The 16,316-nt window shown below is 44.3% G+C and overlaps 1 protein-coding gene across 2 annotated transcripts; it reads left to right on the top strand.

The window, feature by feature from the left end:
* Positions 1-2,312: 2,312 nt before the first annotated feature.
* Positions 2,313-15,824, top strand: mdlc (RING finger protein mdlc). Of its 2 annotated transcripts, none has more exons than XM_089548267.1 (10): positions 2,313-2,449; positions 3,776-3,849; positions 4,411-4,506; positions 4,594-4,701; positions 4,842-4,951; positions 6,166-6,272; positions 10,921-11,104; positions 14,581-14,687; positions 14,917-15,041; positions 15,635-15,824. In XM_089548267.1, the coding sequence occupies exons 1-9, from the start codon at positions 2,329-2,331 to the stop codon at positions 15,036-15,038; spliced, it is 1,029 nt and encodes a 342-aa protein (XP_089404393.1). In that variant the 5' UTR covers positions 2,313-2,328; the 3' UTR covers positions 15,039-15,041; positions 15,635-15,824. The 2 variants fall into 2 exon arrangements, with proteins under 2 accessions (XP_089404393.1, XP_089404392.1); XM_089548266.1 differs by having other exon boundaries at positions 14,917-15,050.
* Positions 15,825-16,316: the final 492 nt, after the last annotated feature.

Here is a 16,316-nt window from a genome sequence, read left to right as displayed (position 1 = left end):
ACTCCTGCTATCCTTTCTCAGGAGCCCTTGGCTGCCACACTTCTTCCGCAAACTTCCTTTCGCGCTTTCTCCACTCCCAAATTCTGGTGTCAGTGTGACTGGTTGGAACTGGTGGCATACATAGACGCGGCTTGCTGGCGAGACCGTAAGGCGGTCGCCGTGGTAGTGGACGTGCAAGGGGAAGCGGTTATGGCTGCCATCAGAACCACGGCGGCCGAAGAGGCGGAAGCCTGTTGCAATATAGCGTTGGCTTGCGTGAGCACGGAAACAAGATTCATAATCAGCGATAGCAAGAATTCCATCCTAAATTTCGGGAAGGGCATTATTTCTCACTCTGCGGCGAGAATTTTATCACGACGGAGCATTGCGAGAGCAATCAGTCTAATCTGGACGCCGGCACATGTCTCCGTCCCTGGCAACGAGGTGGCGCACGAGTTAGCCCGAGGTATTTACCACCGGACTGGATCGGGACCCCTCGACCAAGGGAGCGGAGAGCGCATGGTAAAATTCTGAGAGATTGCACAAGACTACATGCTAGAGCGCAGGCTGGCGCCACCGCCAGATGTGTCGTTAGTTAATAAACAGGCGATATCCTGGAGGCGACTCCAAACCTATACATACCCGAATCCAGTTCTTGTGAGCGTAGTGTTCCCCTAATTAAGATCGGCTCAGTGTCAACACTGCGGCGAGAGGGGGTCCCTCGACCACATTAACTGCTCTTTTTCCCGGGAAGGGCACTGAATATCGATAGTGAAGTAGCCTGGGAAGCCCTGCTGTGGAACTCTGACCCCGTGACGTTGTAACTCGTCCGACTGGCTGGAGGCCGCTGAGGAACAACACATCCCGGCCAAAGTCTAAGGCGGTGTCTCCCCCTGACATCCTCGGCCTGCGGCCGAGGGTGTTGGGGCGTGCACCTTCTCTGTTGGACATTAAATATTTGTTCTCTCTCTCTCTCTCCGCGCTTTCTCGGCACCCGCCCCCATTTTGTGCCATTACTTTAATTTCTTTCTTTTTGTCCCCTGATATTTCCTTTACCATAGTTTTTCAGTTCAACCCAGCCAGTCATACCATGCATGCCACCTGTCGCAGCTGGACACACAGCGTTTCATGCCAACGTTTGGTTTATGGGGTTTAACGTCCCAAAGCGACTCAGGCTAGACGCCTTCATGCCAACGTTTGCTCCAACGTTCGCTCCCCGTACCGCTGTATTCCTTTCTGCTGTGCTGACCTAGCTATTTCTTTCCACAGTTTTGCAGATCAGGCGGTTAAACATCTTTAGCAGCCATCATGCTTGGTCAAGATTCACGCTCCCCATCCCGACATCCTTCACACTTCATCCGGCCGCCGCGGTGGCTCAGTGGTTACGGTGCTCAGCTGCTGACCCGAAAGACGCGGGCTCGATCAGGGCCGCGCCGTTCGGCCTTTTCGGGCGAGTGTCCACACTGTGGGGAAGTGTTTGCGGACACGTATCACATGGTGTGGGCATGCCCTGCCAATCCTGCTTCCCCACCCCACCCCCAGCCCACCCGAGAGGACTGGGAGGCTGCCCTGCTCGGCTGCTCAACTATCCAGGACCAACGAGCCCTGGTGACAAGAGCCCGGGCCGCCGCGGAGGCCACAGGGGTCCCGGACTAGGGATCCCTCCGAGTGATTGTGAGGGCCGGGCCCTTCAGGCACGGTCCAAGCAATACCTCTGTATATAGTATAAATAAATGTTTTTACACCACCACCACCGGTTGATTTTCAATGAAGGTGAAATTCCAGAGGTCCATGCACTGTGCGATGTCAGTGCAGTTAAAGAACCCCTGGCGGTCGAAATTTCCGGAGCCCTTAACTACGACTTCCCTCATAGCCTGAGTCGCTTTGGGATGTTAAACCCCGACCGACCGACCGACCGACCGACCACTTGTTGTTGTTGTTGTTGCCTTGGTGGCATGGCACATACCGACCACTTCACTTCACTTCACTTCACTTCACTTCACTTCACTTCACTTCACTTCACTTCACTTCACTTCACTTCATTAACTTCATCCTCTGCTCACCAGCCCTTCCTTCTCGAAATGAAGGCCCTATTTAAATCGCGTCAATGATGAACGCTTTGGCCTAGACAAAAACAAGTCCTTCCAATTAATGTGACCTCTTAGCACCAAGCTCTTTTCGACGAATAAAATGTTTTACGATCAAAAGTCCTCTTGTCGAAACGTTGGCGAGCAACCTGAGGATTTCCCTCCATTGTGCATTTTGAGTTGGAAACCATGCGTTAGAAAAGCTGAAGTAGCCAAAGCAAGCATGAACCGAAGCCAATCCGCTCTGCTGTTTATTATTGCCATGGCGTCGTCCGCGAGCATCAAAACTGGCGAGGAATCAGAAAAACCAGTGTGCACATTCATTAAGAGGCCGAACTTCAGGAAAGGAAATCAGAGAAAGAGAAGAGGAAGCAGTGAAGACGGTAGCTTTGCGACCCTTATTTATGCTTGAATGATGCCAGTGTCAATGATGAGTGAGATGCCAGTGCACTCAGAACCGCGGGCCGCAAAACTGTCATTCGAATGATCTCGTTGCTTCCTTTGAAAAAAATTAATTGAATTGCCTATCCTGGTAATTACAGGACACTGCAGTACACGCATTTATTAACGACTGCGCGGAGTTCTGGGTTATTGCTTAATATGTAAAATTGCATTTGTCTTTGCTGACCGATTCTGTGACAACACCTGCGAAATGATGCTGTTCTTTGTATGATTAGTTCTGTAATAAATGGCATGAGTAAGCTATTGCTAAAAAGCGTGCTATCGCGCTCGTTAGGACTTACGTCTCGCAAGTAACTGGGGCCAAACAGCTCGTCGATGCATCTCATGTTAAATTTGTTCGAAGCGCAATGACTGAGTTACACGAAAGGTGGAATAGCTGCCTAGCGAACGGCTTCCCGCAACGATTTAAAATTGCAGATCACCACGTACATCTGTACAGAATTTTTGCATGTTGATACAGTTTCGGCAATGCATGACGCGGACTGATTTAGAATCGCGCCACAGTTAAACCGTTGCATGAGACTCTGATCAGGGTACCAGCTAGAAAATGTTTCTAAGTATTATTTATTTCTTGAATCTTGGTGCACTTTTTGCGTCATCCACCGGGCATCTAAGGTAGTGATGGTTTGGGGGTGAGAGGGAAGTTAAATTTTTTTTCAGGAGTAACTTAACCTTAATGAGGTGAGATTTTCTTGCAACTTGCACTTGTTTTTCACAAGTGTCTCGCGTAACCTGGTTTGGTTTTATCACACGTTACAAGAGGGTTGCGTGTGCAACGACCTTTATCCGGTGTGCTTGCTGTTTTGTTTGCATACACAATGGTGCCAATCTAATAGTCACTTATTGTTTTTGCCAGAGGCAACAGCCCTAGGTAGGCTTAGCGCTGCATGGAATATGAACGATAAGTCTAGTGCTTGCAGTTCTTTTTTTTTATTAAGAGAATTCGAATAGCTTTCTGAAAGCATTGCAGTGAGTGCAGGCAGTAACACACAGATGCATGCATACACCAACATTTCCCAAACAAGAAAGGCACGAAAAGCAGAATTCACTTCATAGATGCCTGTAGGTACTCTTGTACTCATACTTTCGTGATTGCTTGGTTTGAAAAATTCGTACTTTGAATTATTATGGAAAAGGTGTGTGTAATGAAATTTTGTTGCATTTATGTGTACTTTACTCCAGCGAGTGCAGTAATGACTCTTGCCTCGTATAACCTGTGAGATGTCTATCCTTATTCTTATTTGCAGCCAGCAGTGAAGATGAAACAAAAGTTGTGAAGAAGGAGAAGAAGGCAGACAATCTTAACCCAATGATACAAGGGGCAAGTATTGCATATTCTGGTCACAAAGGCCTAAATGGTGCTGGCAATGGAAGTTTGCTGCTAGCTTTGGAGCAGAGAGAAACTATTATGTATAATGCTGTGAAGCACAAAAAAACGAGCGACTGAGTAGTGTTGTAGACTACATTATTGAATGCAGTGAAGCAGTATGAAGTAAGTGTTAAATTTTAGAATGAGCGCTTTTGAATTTTTATGATTTATTTCCATAAAGAAACTTTCTTCTAGAACCTCTTTTTTGCCAGAAAGCTGGTTGCCTTTGTTGCCTACTAGGACTGCATCACTACAAAATGTGGTAAAAGTAGATTCAGCATCAGCAATGTTGTAAATAACACAAAACAACGAAAAAAAGTGAGTGAAAAGTTGCATCTCTGTGTAGCTAAAAAGAAAAAGCTGGTTTGTAAGCTGAAATGATTTTGCCTTAAATACTTTGTCTCTAAGGCTTCATTAAACATTAGAATGTTGCTGTTGAACCTTACAAGTAGCATGTGGCTCACAATATCATAAAAACATCTCAGTGGCACACATTCTTTCTTTATGTTGCAGACATCGACAAAAAAGACAAATACTTACACGGCTCACAGCGACAGTGATGATGAGACTGGCACTGTCGGAGTGTCCTACAAGTCCAGAAGAACCACGGTAAGTGATGGTAACCAAGTCACCTGAGTTTACTGATTGTTTGTGATGACATTTACATAACTGCTGTCTGGATGTTTTGCATTCAAGGAAATGGAAGGACCCAAGGACATGGGTGCAACTGCTGTCCTTGAAATTGACACAGAGAAAAGCAAGGATGCTCAGACCATATTTGAACGGGCGCAACAAATAAACAAGGTGAGGAATTCAGGAACTGGTAACAAAATTGTTATTGTCATGTTGCTTGAGCAGTTATCACTAATGACTGCAGTCATCTGTGCTGTGTGTGATCAGTGATCTTAGTAATGTGTAATGCCATGATCTCGTAATCTTTCTAGGAACTCAAGGGGAAGCCAGATGACAAAGTTTATCGGGGAATGAACAATTACACACAGTACATAACTAAGAAGGACACGGCACAAGGGAATGCATCGAGTGGTATGGTTAGGTGAGTGGAAATGGCCCATCAACTCTGGTCAGTCTGTTCCAGTGCAACTTTTTCAGTTACCTCTAGCGGAGTTATTCAAGGCTAACATGTATATGCAAAAAATTCAGGGATTGGATTTTTCAGGGAATGGAAAAGAAGAGCTGTGCAAGTTAAGAATGCTTGGAAATTCCGCTCGGAAGAGTGTTTACTGGCTTGAGAACAATTTTTGGCCCAGATGCCTCACTGCATGGTCACTGCTTTTGTGCAAAGATATATCAGCTTCATTTCATCTTTTAGGTCAGTTTGTACAGTAAGGTTAATGGGCTTTATATCTAGATCCCCTGCAGAGCGGCTTCTTAGATATCTTGATGTCTAAGGGTATCGCAGCCAGCTCTGCTGTGAACGCTCTTGTGGTTTTTCAAGGCAAGCTACTTGTCTGAGTGCCTTAATGTTGCACTTCAGGTTTTTGAGGTGTGCCTGCGAACAATGTATCCTTCCTCCCTTCCTTTTCTTTCTGCCTACTTTGTAACTTCCTTTCAGAATAGGGTAGGTGTATCAAACCTGATCCTAATTTGGATAGCTTCTTTGCCTTTTCATTATATTGTTACCTTTATCTACCTTTCTGGAAAGTTGTGTGCATTCTACACTCTCATGGCTACGATTTCGTGTTTGGCAGGTACAACCAGACCATGCATTTACTTTTGTTCATCAAGACTTAACATTTTTTAAGGGGTACTGAAGACAACTTCATCCAATTTTCGTTCACTGAAAAAAATTTCTTTTTTTCTCTTTGTGATGTTGGTGATGAAAGGGATTCTGTGGTCACTAGCTATAAATGAATGGCAGTGTGGCCTAGCTTCAAAGACGTGCAACAACAGCAACAAAAAATCCACAGAGAATGTTTACTACAGTCGAATCAGTGCGAAGGCACATATTTGTGCTATGTAGAAGACGAGCGGGCAGTGCCACCGGACAGAGCAGATGGAAATTGATGAAGATGACGCTCTGCAATGCACCACGCCAGAGTGTGGCGCAGTTTAACACGAGGCGTCTTTGGTGCTGTGGTGATAGCCTAGTGGTCTTGTACAGCAGCCTTTGAAGTCGATCTGTTTGCTCCCTAGTGGTGGTGATACCTGCATTTACTTTTTCACCTTGATGAGCCTACTCTCAGTAACCAATTTTTTTCTTTGTGGATGTCGCCAGTGCAGTTCATGATGTTTGGTCATCATTTGCAGGAAAGGCCCCATAAGAGCTCCTGAACATATCCGTTCCACTGTCCGATGGGACTACCAGCCAGACATTTGCAAGGACTACAAGGAAACCGGATTCTGTGGTTTTGGAGGTAACCTTCCATAGAGGCTTATGGTTAACATTGAAGACAACAAACTGCATTTCGCTTCCAGTGGCTGTGGCCACGGCAGCCACACTTCAGTGGAGGTGAAATGCAAAAGCTGTCCTTATACTGAGATTCTGTTTCACATGAACAAACCTCAAGTGCCATGCCTCATTGCCCGGGCATTGCTTTGACATGCGAAAATCTACAGGGTCTGTTCTGAAAGTAGTAGGACTCGTTTTTTCCTGGGCGAACGGGCGGACGAGAGGTGGTCTGCGCGTGCAGGATCGTTGAAGGGGGATATTGGGAATGCTGGGGAAAATCGGCAGTCGGCTCTCGGCCGTTGAAGAGAGGAGGTCGCTTGTACTGTGAACCCCTGTCGAAACGTCTCGTCACGCAGAATCGTCGAGCGTTTACTGGATAAGCGATACGCGATCAAATTTTGAGTAAATCTTGGTAAAACGGGCAAAGAGACTCACAAAATGATTAAGGAGGCCTACGGTGACGCTTCCATGGGTAGATCTGGTGTTTTTTGAGTGGCACAAGCTTTTCCGAGAAGGTAAGCAAAGAGTGGAGGAAGACGACCGCTCCAGACGCCCTTCGACCAGCAAAACCAACTAAAATGTGTAGCGAGTGAAACATTTACTTAACAGTGATCGTAGAATGAGTATCAGAATGATTGCTGATGACTAGAGCATTCCTCAAACCCAAGTTTTTGAGATCGTAACAGAGAACTTATCCATGAGGAAAGCGTGCGCGAAGTTGGTGCCGGGAGTGTTGTCAGAGGAGGAAAAGGCCAACCGGTAGGATCTTCTTCATCATGTGAATGAGGACCCCGATTTTTTGGCCAGCACAAGGCAGCAACGCTGCCTCAGCCCCCCTACAGCTTCGACTTGGCCCCGCCAGACTTTTTTCTATTCCCGAGAATAAAATCGACGCTAGAGGGGAAACCTCACGGATTGGTAGAGGTGGTTCAACAGGCCGTGACGAGGGAGCTAAACAGCATTCCGGTCCAGGCGTTCCTGGAGGCGTACGAAAACTGTAAAACTCATTGGCAGCAGCGTGTAGGTGCGGAAGGGTGCTACCTTGAAAAATTGTAATCGTTTGTACTATTCTCTTGAATAAATCTTGTTTAAAAAAATCAGTCCTACTACTTTCAGAACAGACCATGTATTATTCATTTTACCAAATTGTTGTCCTTTGAGGAATTTGCGACTAAACTAGTCTCTTACATGCTCCTGAATGGAGCCATGCGACGCTGTCAATATTGGAGAAAGCATGAAGTGACTATTAGGGGTGTTAAATTTCAGTGGCTGGAAATGAAAATATAGTGCGAAATAGTGGCAGGAAGTGCAGTTAGCAGCACTGAGTTTTGCCACAGCTCTTCTGTCATGGTCTCCAAAGAAAAAAAAAAGAGAGACAGGTGAGGAGTTTTATGGTAGGTGAGCAGAAGAAACGGGGATTGTTGAAATTACAGGGATTGTGCTTGCTGTGCTTGCTAAATTAGACTGTTGAGAAAACAAGGCCACCTGTGGCTGATTTCATCTTGGATTTGTGGGCTCTCACGCGCTGGTACTTTGTTGAGATTGTCTAGGACATCTAAACTTTTTGTTTCGTTGATATTGAAAATAGTGTTGGTGGCTTCACCTTTGTCTTTGTTTTTCTTGACTGTGTGTGTAGTCTTTTTGCTGCTTCCTAGCATTGGGCATATGCTGTTCTTGGTGTGTGCTGGCTTGATAAGTGCTAAGAAATTTCTTTTTTATTGCAGTGGCTTGTAATGCTGATTCACATGTTACAGTATGCAAGCTTTCAACACATGTATCATTGTTCAGTAAATATTCTGCGTTGTTTTACATTTATATATTATACTTAAGAAAATTTAAACAGTGCAGTTTTAAATGCTCTACTTCCTCACTCTGTCATCTGACAAGAATGTTTCAGGAAAAAGTCAGGTTGAAAAATGTAAAATAAGCTTGTTTTGATTCTAAATACTGTCCTCTAGCTTAAAGGTGAACAATAGGAAAAAAAGGAAGGTGGTTATATTTGTATTTTTTTTGCTAGTGACATGTAAATGAGCAAGAATATGAGATCAGCTTGCAACAGAAAGGTTGTGTTATTTTTTTTTTTGCATGTGAGCTGAGTACTTGTGCAAACACTACTCAATTGTACCTATGTGATATATAAACATGCAATGCATTTTTTGCACACAGAAGCTCATATGTGATGAGGACAAGGTATTTGCAAAATATGCTGCCTCATAAGGAGTGGGCAGTTAAGTCGTCATTTGTGTGAGTGAAACCATATGACTACAAAGCTGTATTGTGCCAAATGTGACCAATTCCTAGGTAGAAACCTACTGCACTTTGCGCAGTTTTTCCTGAAGACATTGTGTGCTGCTTTAAACATTGTTGTGGAAATACTGTGACATTTTTCGGAGCTTCGCAACTTTCTGACTAACCACTTTCTCACATTTCCACTTAGTGAAGATATTAATTTATATCATGCAGTTAACCTGCTACTCAAAGTGCCCCTCATTCTGAAAGGCTGCCTCTGCTAGTTTAACACCATTTTGATGCTTGCTTAGTGTTTTTTACGAAAAGCTTGCTTTTAATATTTTGTTGAACAGGGTCTTTTGAAACATTTATAGCCTTACGAAACCCCAGTGGCTCTCTAAAGTTGCTGAGGAACCCCATGTGTCTTGACTTCCTTCCTTTAATGCCTAGCATACATTCGAAGGAGAGCATATATATATGCAGCTGCTCAAAAAAAAAAAAATTCCCCCAATCAGTTAGTATTGACTGGATGTTGACAGGCTGTAAGGATGCACGGTCTACAGTATCGCGTGTTGCGGAAATAAACGCGCCCCGTAAAATGCTTCTTTCAGCTAAACGGGCTCATTGTTCGAGGTCAAATTTCGCATAGAAATGGCATTTGGTCGGCAGAATTGTTTAATACCACGTTTGCTTGGGGTACTTACCTGATTCGAACAGAATTACAGTAGACTCCCTTTAAGACGAACTCCAAGGGACCATGAAGACTGTTCATCTTATCAGAAGTTCATCTAATCAGGAGTGCTTCTTAAAATGATGTTCGAGCATGCAGTGTGTGTCCAAATAGTCCGTATATGTGAACAAAGCCATGAAATAGTCTTTTAGGAAAAAAATAATTGCAACATAAGCATTTATTGCACTACTAGTGCAGTGCATCAGGCACTGTTGAGTGTTGCCCAGTCTGTTATTCTTTTTTGTGTCTGTCGAGAAAATCGTCTGCTTGCTACAAGCATAGGCATATCACTTAACCTTCCAAGATATCCTTCAGTGCCCTCACAGGGGAGGAGCAGCGACAGTTCTGCTTTCACAGAATCGCCCTTTCAACGGAGACGTGGTTAGGTCTCTGTGCCTCCCCGCGCCACATGGATTGTCGGCGGTGCAAAAAAGCTTTCAATTTTTTAGCTTTTTTTTTCTTTCCTTCCGCTGAAATACTGCTCGAATGGTCGAGTAAAGCTGCATGGCTTGATCACGGCTGGTCGTGAAAGTTCATCTTAACCAATTAGCACGTGTGCAGTGTACATCTTAAGCAGATTTTTTTTGCATTGACTCTATGGGAAACCAAACAAATGACCACCACTGTTCATCTTAACTAAGGGTTCATCTTAAGCGAGTTCGTCTTAATGGGAGTCTACTGTAGTTGGATATTTACATCGTCTGCGGCGACGACGAAGGAAATTAAGCTGCTCTGTCAGCTATTGCACCGGTGGTGCCATCTCGTTTGTTGGTCGTGAAGAATCAGCAAAGGAAAGGGGATCGGGGGGTTTGAAGACGCTCTTTGAACTGTTTTTTTAATGCTCACAAAAAACTTAACTTTCTGAAAACTTAGTTTTGCCAAGCTAAGTTTTCTGTGACCATTAAAAAACCAGTTGAAGGAGCGTCTTCAAACCCCCCGATCCCCTTTCCTTTGCTGATTCTTCACGACCAACAAACGAGATGGCACCACCGGTGCAATAGCTGACAGAGCAGCTTAATTTCCTTCGTCGTCGCCGCAGACGATGTAAATATCCAACTAATTCTGTTCGAATCAGGTAAGTACCCCAAGCAAACGTGGTATTAAACAATTCTGCCGACCAAATGCCATTTCTATGCGAAATTTGACCTCGAACAATGAGCCCGTTTAGCTGAAAGAAGCATTTTACGGGGCGCGTTTATTTCCGCAACACGCGATATGTGGCTTCACTACGGTTGGTCGTGAATGAAGAGGGTAAAGGAAAGGTTGGGGTTGAGGCATGGATTTACGTGCTCAGCAAACTCGAAAAGCACTCTAGGAAATCCAAGGGATCTCTGGATCCCAGTTTAAGTACCCCTGGCATTTAAATATAACAACCTTTCTGGGCATATAGCGTGGTATGGCTGACTGCAGATAGTATGAAACAGGCCAGATAGCTGCAGAACATGATTGTATGAGAATGAAAAACAACACAGCTACCTATATTGAGGCATAAGGGCTTGTGACAGTAGCCAATTTTCGTAGTCTAATGGTGTGCTTTTCACTTGAAACTATGTGTAGCTGCATTGTTAACTTGAACAGTGATTTTTCAGGTCCTCTTTTGGTTTCATTGCCTGAACATACAGCCTGACCACTCCTGTTCCTTGTGCTTCTTCAGACAGCTGCAAGTTTATGCACGACCGATCCGATTACAAGCATGGCTGGCAGCTGGAATTGGAGATGGAACGAAACCAGTACCGGGAGGAAGACACTAGCCGCTATGAGATCAGCTCCGATGAGGAGGACCTGCCTTTCAAGTGCCTTCTGTGCAGGAAATCCTTTGTGGACCCTGTTGTCACCAAGTTAGTGGCTTTTCCATGACCAGGCTGATGTTACAGTGCCTGTGGCAGTTTTAATTCTGTTATCCGTCTTGTGGAGCCTGCACTTGTTAAGACATTTTTAGCATCATGTGTGCGCCAGAGTTGTTAATTAGTGTTCAATGCTTTTGTTACTCTTGCTTCGAACCAAGAGTAACTAAAGGATTTAACACCGCCATATGTCATCATTCCAGCTGAGCCTCATTAAGGAATTGAAGGAACAATGAGGACAAAGTTACTCAGTTTTAAAAATTTTTTCGCAAAAATCAATTGACTGGCGCCTGGTGGCAAAGTTGATTTTTGTTTGGCAGCAAAAGACGCATTTGTTGCTGAGAAAGTTGAATTTAGAAAGGGAGAACATTTTTGTACCACCACACGATGGTGGTGGTGGTGTAACGCGTTTAATAAAACAGCTTTTATGTTAGGCGTTTAATAGGTCCTGGGCCAAGGCACCGCACAATAAAACTTCATGACGTCAGTGATGAAAAGGGTTGTGTGATTGCCTTTTGGAAGTGAACGACAGGAAGGCCTATACTTGGGGACAACTTTTTATGGCAAGCAGCAGACACATTTAATAAAACAGCCTTTATGTTAGGCGTTTAATAGGTCCTGGGCCAAGGCACCACACAATAAAACTTCATGACGTCAGTGATGAAAAGGGTTGTGTGATTGCCTTTTGGAAGTGAACGACAGGAAGGCCTATACTTGGGGACAACTTTTTTTGGCAAGCAGCAGACACATTTAATAAAACAGCCTTTATGTTAGGCGTTTAATAGGTCCTGGGCCAAGGCACCACACAATAAAACTTCATGACGTCAGTGATGAAAAGGGTTGTGTGATTGCCTTTTGGAAGTGAACGACAGGAAGGCCTATACTTGAGGACAACTTTTTTTGGCAAGCAGCAGAGGCTAGGAAAGACGGGCTTTTGTTCCCATGTCATGGGGAGTAGGCTTCTGAGCCCTAGTGAACGAACTCGCATAGTCTCTCCAACTTCCTCTCTTTCACAACTCTGCACCCCTACCTAGCCCGAACAACGAAAAACCGACCCCCCCCCCCCCCCCCCCCATTTGCGGCACGGGGTTAAAGGCCTGTCTCTCTCCCTTTATACTTCCTAGCCTTTGCTGCATTGCCAAAAAAATTATGCTGAACTCAATTTTTGAAATCTGGCTTTAAAACAATTTTTGAAATCTGACATGCATGTCACAAATAGCTGGTTGTTCAGTACCAGTTACAGCAGGTACACAGGGGAAATTTTAGAAAGTGGTGGAGTCAGGAGCATCACAAAACAATGGTCTCTGGAATCTGGTAGCACTGGGGTGTGAGTTCTGAGGCATTGATCCGTAAACTAAGGTGTGCCTTGACATATCGAGTGGCTCTGTTTTCTAACCAAGCACTGTCTGCTAGCATAGCATGTGGTGTGCTGATACTTATCAACGGCTTAGGGCCACTGCTTGGTTAAGTAAGTTTTTTCACTGCATGCAAGGACACTGACAACTTTCGGACCCGTAATAAGCACCCTTCAATGCGGAACCAAGCACAAATGACATGCCATTGCCGCATGTGCCACGTGACATCCGTTCCTCTTGTTCAACGGAATGCAACCAAAACCTTACCAGCATAACCTAACAAGTCTTCAAAACAGTTTCAACTTCCATTTTTATTTCGAAGCCCAATCATTTAACTTCACATTTTTACTTTTTATTAAACTACTTTCGGCACGCATATTTGTGTATTTGTTAGTGCTACTTGACCTGCTTGTGCTCAAAACAAAAGGACAAGGCAAACTCTACTTCACTTTTCAATGCTCAGGGACATCATATACTTATTAAAAAAAGAACGGAAATTCATTCATAGAAAATTATATTTGTAGGAAAAGAGTAATAATGTAGCATTCTGCAATAAACACCAGTAAAGGTGGAAGCTTGGGCTAGTTGGTTCAAGTGTTGAAACAGCACAAAGACGTGGATGTGAAAAGAGGACGCACACGGCGCCCTGTCTGTGTCTTCTTTTCAGGTCAGCCTCTCAGCGCGTTCCAATAAGCCGGAAAAAGCTTGGTAAATTTTCAAAAAGTAAAACAGAAAAGTTCGACCTCTGCTTATACAGTAAAACCTCATTAATTCAAACCGCGTTAATTCAGAAATTCGGTTAGTTCGGACTACCTTTGGAGTCCATGTACGTTTATGGCGTCGGAAGCTCTTCTATTCAGATGCCCTCGAGCTAGCATCAATTAATTTGGATGGGCTCTCGAAGTGGCGCCGTGTGGAGGTATGTACTCCTGCACAAGCAATCGTCCAAATATTCGTCCTCAGGTCTGAACTGTATATTAGATTGTCTTCCACACCATTCCGGTATGCGCACAACAGCCGTTGTGTTGATGATCGGCAGGCTTACGTTGAAGGCCAAGTCTGGCTGCATAGTTTCGTTTTTGGAGTTTTGCTGCCAGTCTGCGGCGACCATCAGCTAGCTAGCTGAGCTGCACACCGTTTAGTACAATGGCTTTTTGGCTTAGTAGAAGACTATTGCTCAGGTTTTGCTTTCATGCAAACGGTTTTTGGCAGTTTTGAAAGGGCCATTCAAGAATTTGCCATTAGGATAATTCCTACTTTATTTTCCCCTCTCTTGAAGCCTGCATTAATGAGGTTTTACTGTAAATGCTTTGTTTTCAGTGCAGATTGCCTCTTTGTCATAGAACGTGATAATCTGTCGATAGAGGCCAACTTTAGTTTGTCCCCAGTACCCCTTAATGATGTGTCCACCCAATGCTACCCAAAAGGAATGAGTCCACAACAGCTTATTTTTCAGGAGAATGTCTAGTACTCTTTCTGCTACCAAAAAATGACTGGTTTTGCCCTTTGAGTTCCCAAGAAATGAAAATGTTAGTGCGAGTTTAAGTTGACACCAGATGATAAGTTGTGAAATTCATGAAGGCAGCTAATGCTGTTTACCACAAAAATCTCCCTTTCTATCATGATTTGCTAAGACTAAGGCACTTCCAACCTGAAGTGCACTCACATTTTTTAGGCATGACCGCCAATGGCTGGCCCGTGGCAACTAGGCTTAGTTATTGCCGCTGTATCTGTTAGCTTTTATCTTTTTTGTATGGCGAGTGCAGCTGTGATTATAGTGTATCAGAATGGAATGGAGTCAAACAGTAATACCATTTTACTTCTCCACATAGCACAAAACGGCTTCGGTCACTGACTGCCATGGTGCTTGATGAGTACTACTGCCACTTAGGAAAAAAGCTGCTTATGAAAATTAAAAAAAAATTGAATTTACAGTTCTGAGACAGTCTAGTGGAATTGTCTTAAAACATTCCTAGATCACCTTAGTGAGCACAAAGCGCGGTGCTGCTGTTTGTTGTCGTTGGCAGCCAACAAGAATTTGGGGTTTTGTTGCCTAAAGGACCATTTTATTCTTGGCAACATGATGCCTTACATTTTGTGTGCTGTGCTTTGCAGGTGCAAGCACTACTTTTGTGAAAAGTGTGCCTTGAAGCACTACAAGAAGACAACAAGATGCTACGTCTGCAGTCAGCAAACGAATGGCGTTTTCAACCCTGCTAAAGGTACCCATCGTTACAACAATCAGTATCTTTCCATTGCCATGAAGACACTTAAAACTGGCAAACACCCTGTGCTTGTATGTTGCATTGGGCTGTTATAATGTTATGGTCTTTTGAACGTGTTCAATAAGGCATTCAAAAGTAGCAGAAGTGGTGGCACATTTTTTTTTGTTCAGGGTTCTGCTTTTTTTCTTTAACTTACTGCAGACACCTTTGATTTCTTGCATTTCAGAAATAATACAGAGACTAAAGAAGGCTAAAGAAGAAGGTGGGGAAGAAGAAAGTGGCGAGGAAGAAGAGCAACAAAGGGATGCTCCACCTCCGGCAGATGAAGATGAAGACAGTGACGACTGATGGATTGCTGAGGTGTGTTTTTCAACTTGCCTACATGATTGCCTACATGATGTGCTGAGAGGAAGTTATATGCAGTCAGAAACATGATAACGGCATGGTGCTACATGTAGGCTAAGATCTTTTGACGGCTCCCGGTCATTGTTTTTTCTTCTTCCTTACCAGTGACACTTGTGGAGCAGCAAAAGGTTGCCTAGGTGTTTTGTGCATGTGTTTTTCTTTGCATGTATACAGGGCTTGAGGGCTAACGCTTCGTCATGAAGGGTGTCATGTGAAGTATTGGTGCACCTCTGCTGAGCTCTGTCTGTCCATAAAAAGGCTGTAGTTTTGGAAGGTAGGCTGGTTAGCAAGCTTGTTGACTTACTACCGCACCTCGAGTGAACAGCTTAGTCGGATTTTATGTACTGTTTCTGCGCTTGTCAGTTTGTTTCATTCCTGTCCACAACATGTGCATAGGTGTGGTTTCGCAGCTGTTTTAAGAAAGGAAATTGTATGTTAATGCTCAGTGCACTGTTATTGTACCGGGGGCTGCTTGACAGATATGTATGTCCTGGTGCTTCGCCATCGGCAACAAATTGGGATCCTATTTTTCTGCGCAGGTGGAGGATTGAGGTCCGGAAGTTGAAGTGCATACGTGTGGAGCAGAGCTTTGGATTCAAGGCCATTTCATTTAATTGGCTGTGGACCACGTGCTTTCGCTCGAGGTGGAGAGCAGTAGAGGTGTGGTTTGTGGCGCTGTCATTGAAACAACTGTGTACACTTGTATATATAAATGCAGTATCGAGTGAAGAAACATGAATTTCATTCTATATTGTGAGCATCGCACTTGTTTTAGCGGTTGCTGCAAAAAGGGTGAACAGGAAACATGGCCTGGGGCAAGAGCATTTCAAGATCAACTCTTAAATTATTTCAAGCGGTAGTGGCTTTGCACCATCCTACTGAATGCTCGCAGCTCCACGATGAGACACAGTTTCAAAGCACAAAAACTTTTTTGCCTGCCAGAGCGACATTGCTGACTAGGCGACGACTTGATAGCTGAGTGACGTGCCGGAAAGAGTAGCCAGTAGCTATGTTTGAGCATAATCATGCAGGAGCATGCGAGGGAGGAGGGTGCAAGCATGAAAAAGTCGCCAGAAAGGGCTCGCCAACCTTCGCGTGAGTTTTCTGCTCCATGTAGAAGTGATTTGCCTCGCGTGTTCATGACGAGAGACTGTAGTGATTGAGCAAGTTTATGTACTCTCCTCAGAACCAGTTTCAGAGCCCCTTGAAAGGGGACTGCTG

The sequence above is a fragment of the Amblyomma mixtum genome, chromosome 6 (genome assembly GCF_055824585.1).
Source record: "Amblyomma mixtum isolate Tamu chromosome 6, ASM5582458v1, whole genome shotgun sequence".
NCBI classification, from domain to species: Eukaryota; Metazoa; Arthropoda; class Arachnida; order Ixodida; family Ixodidae; genus Amblyomma; species Amblyomma mixtum.
The sequence above is the reverse complement of the archived record's forward strand: the minus strand, read 5'-3'. Positions and strand labels throughout refer to the sequence as shown.

Excerpts from the sequence above, each read along its gene's own strand:
- mdlc (XM_089548267.1), top strand. The coding sequence starts at position 2,329 with ATGGCGTCGTCCGCGAGCATCAAAACTGGCGAGGAATCAGAAAAACCA. Across the intron at positions 3,850-4,410 it reads TTAACCCAATGATACAAGGG|ACATCGACAAAAAAGACAAA; the intron begins GCAAGTATTGCA and ends TTTATGTTGCAG. Across the intron at positions 4,952-6,165 it reads GCATCGAGTGGTATGGTTAG|GAAAGGCCCCATAAGAGCTC; the intron begins GTGAGTGGAAAT and ends CATCATTTGCAG.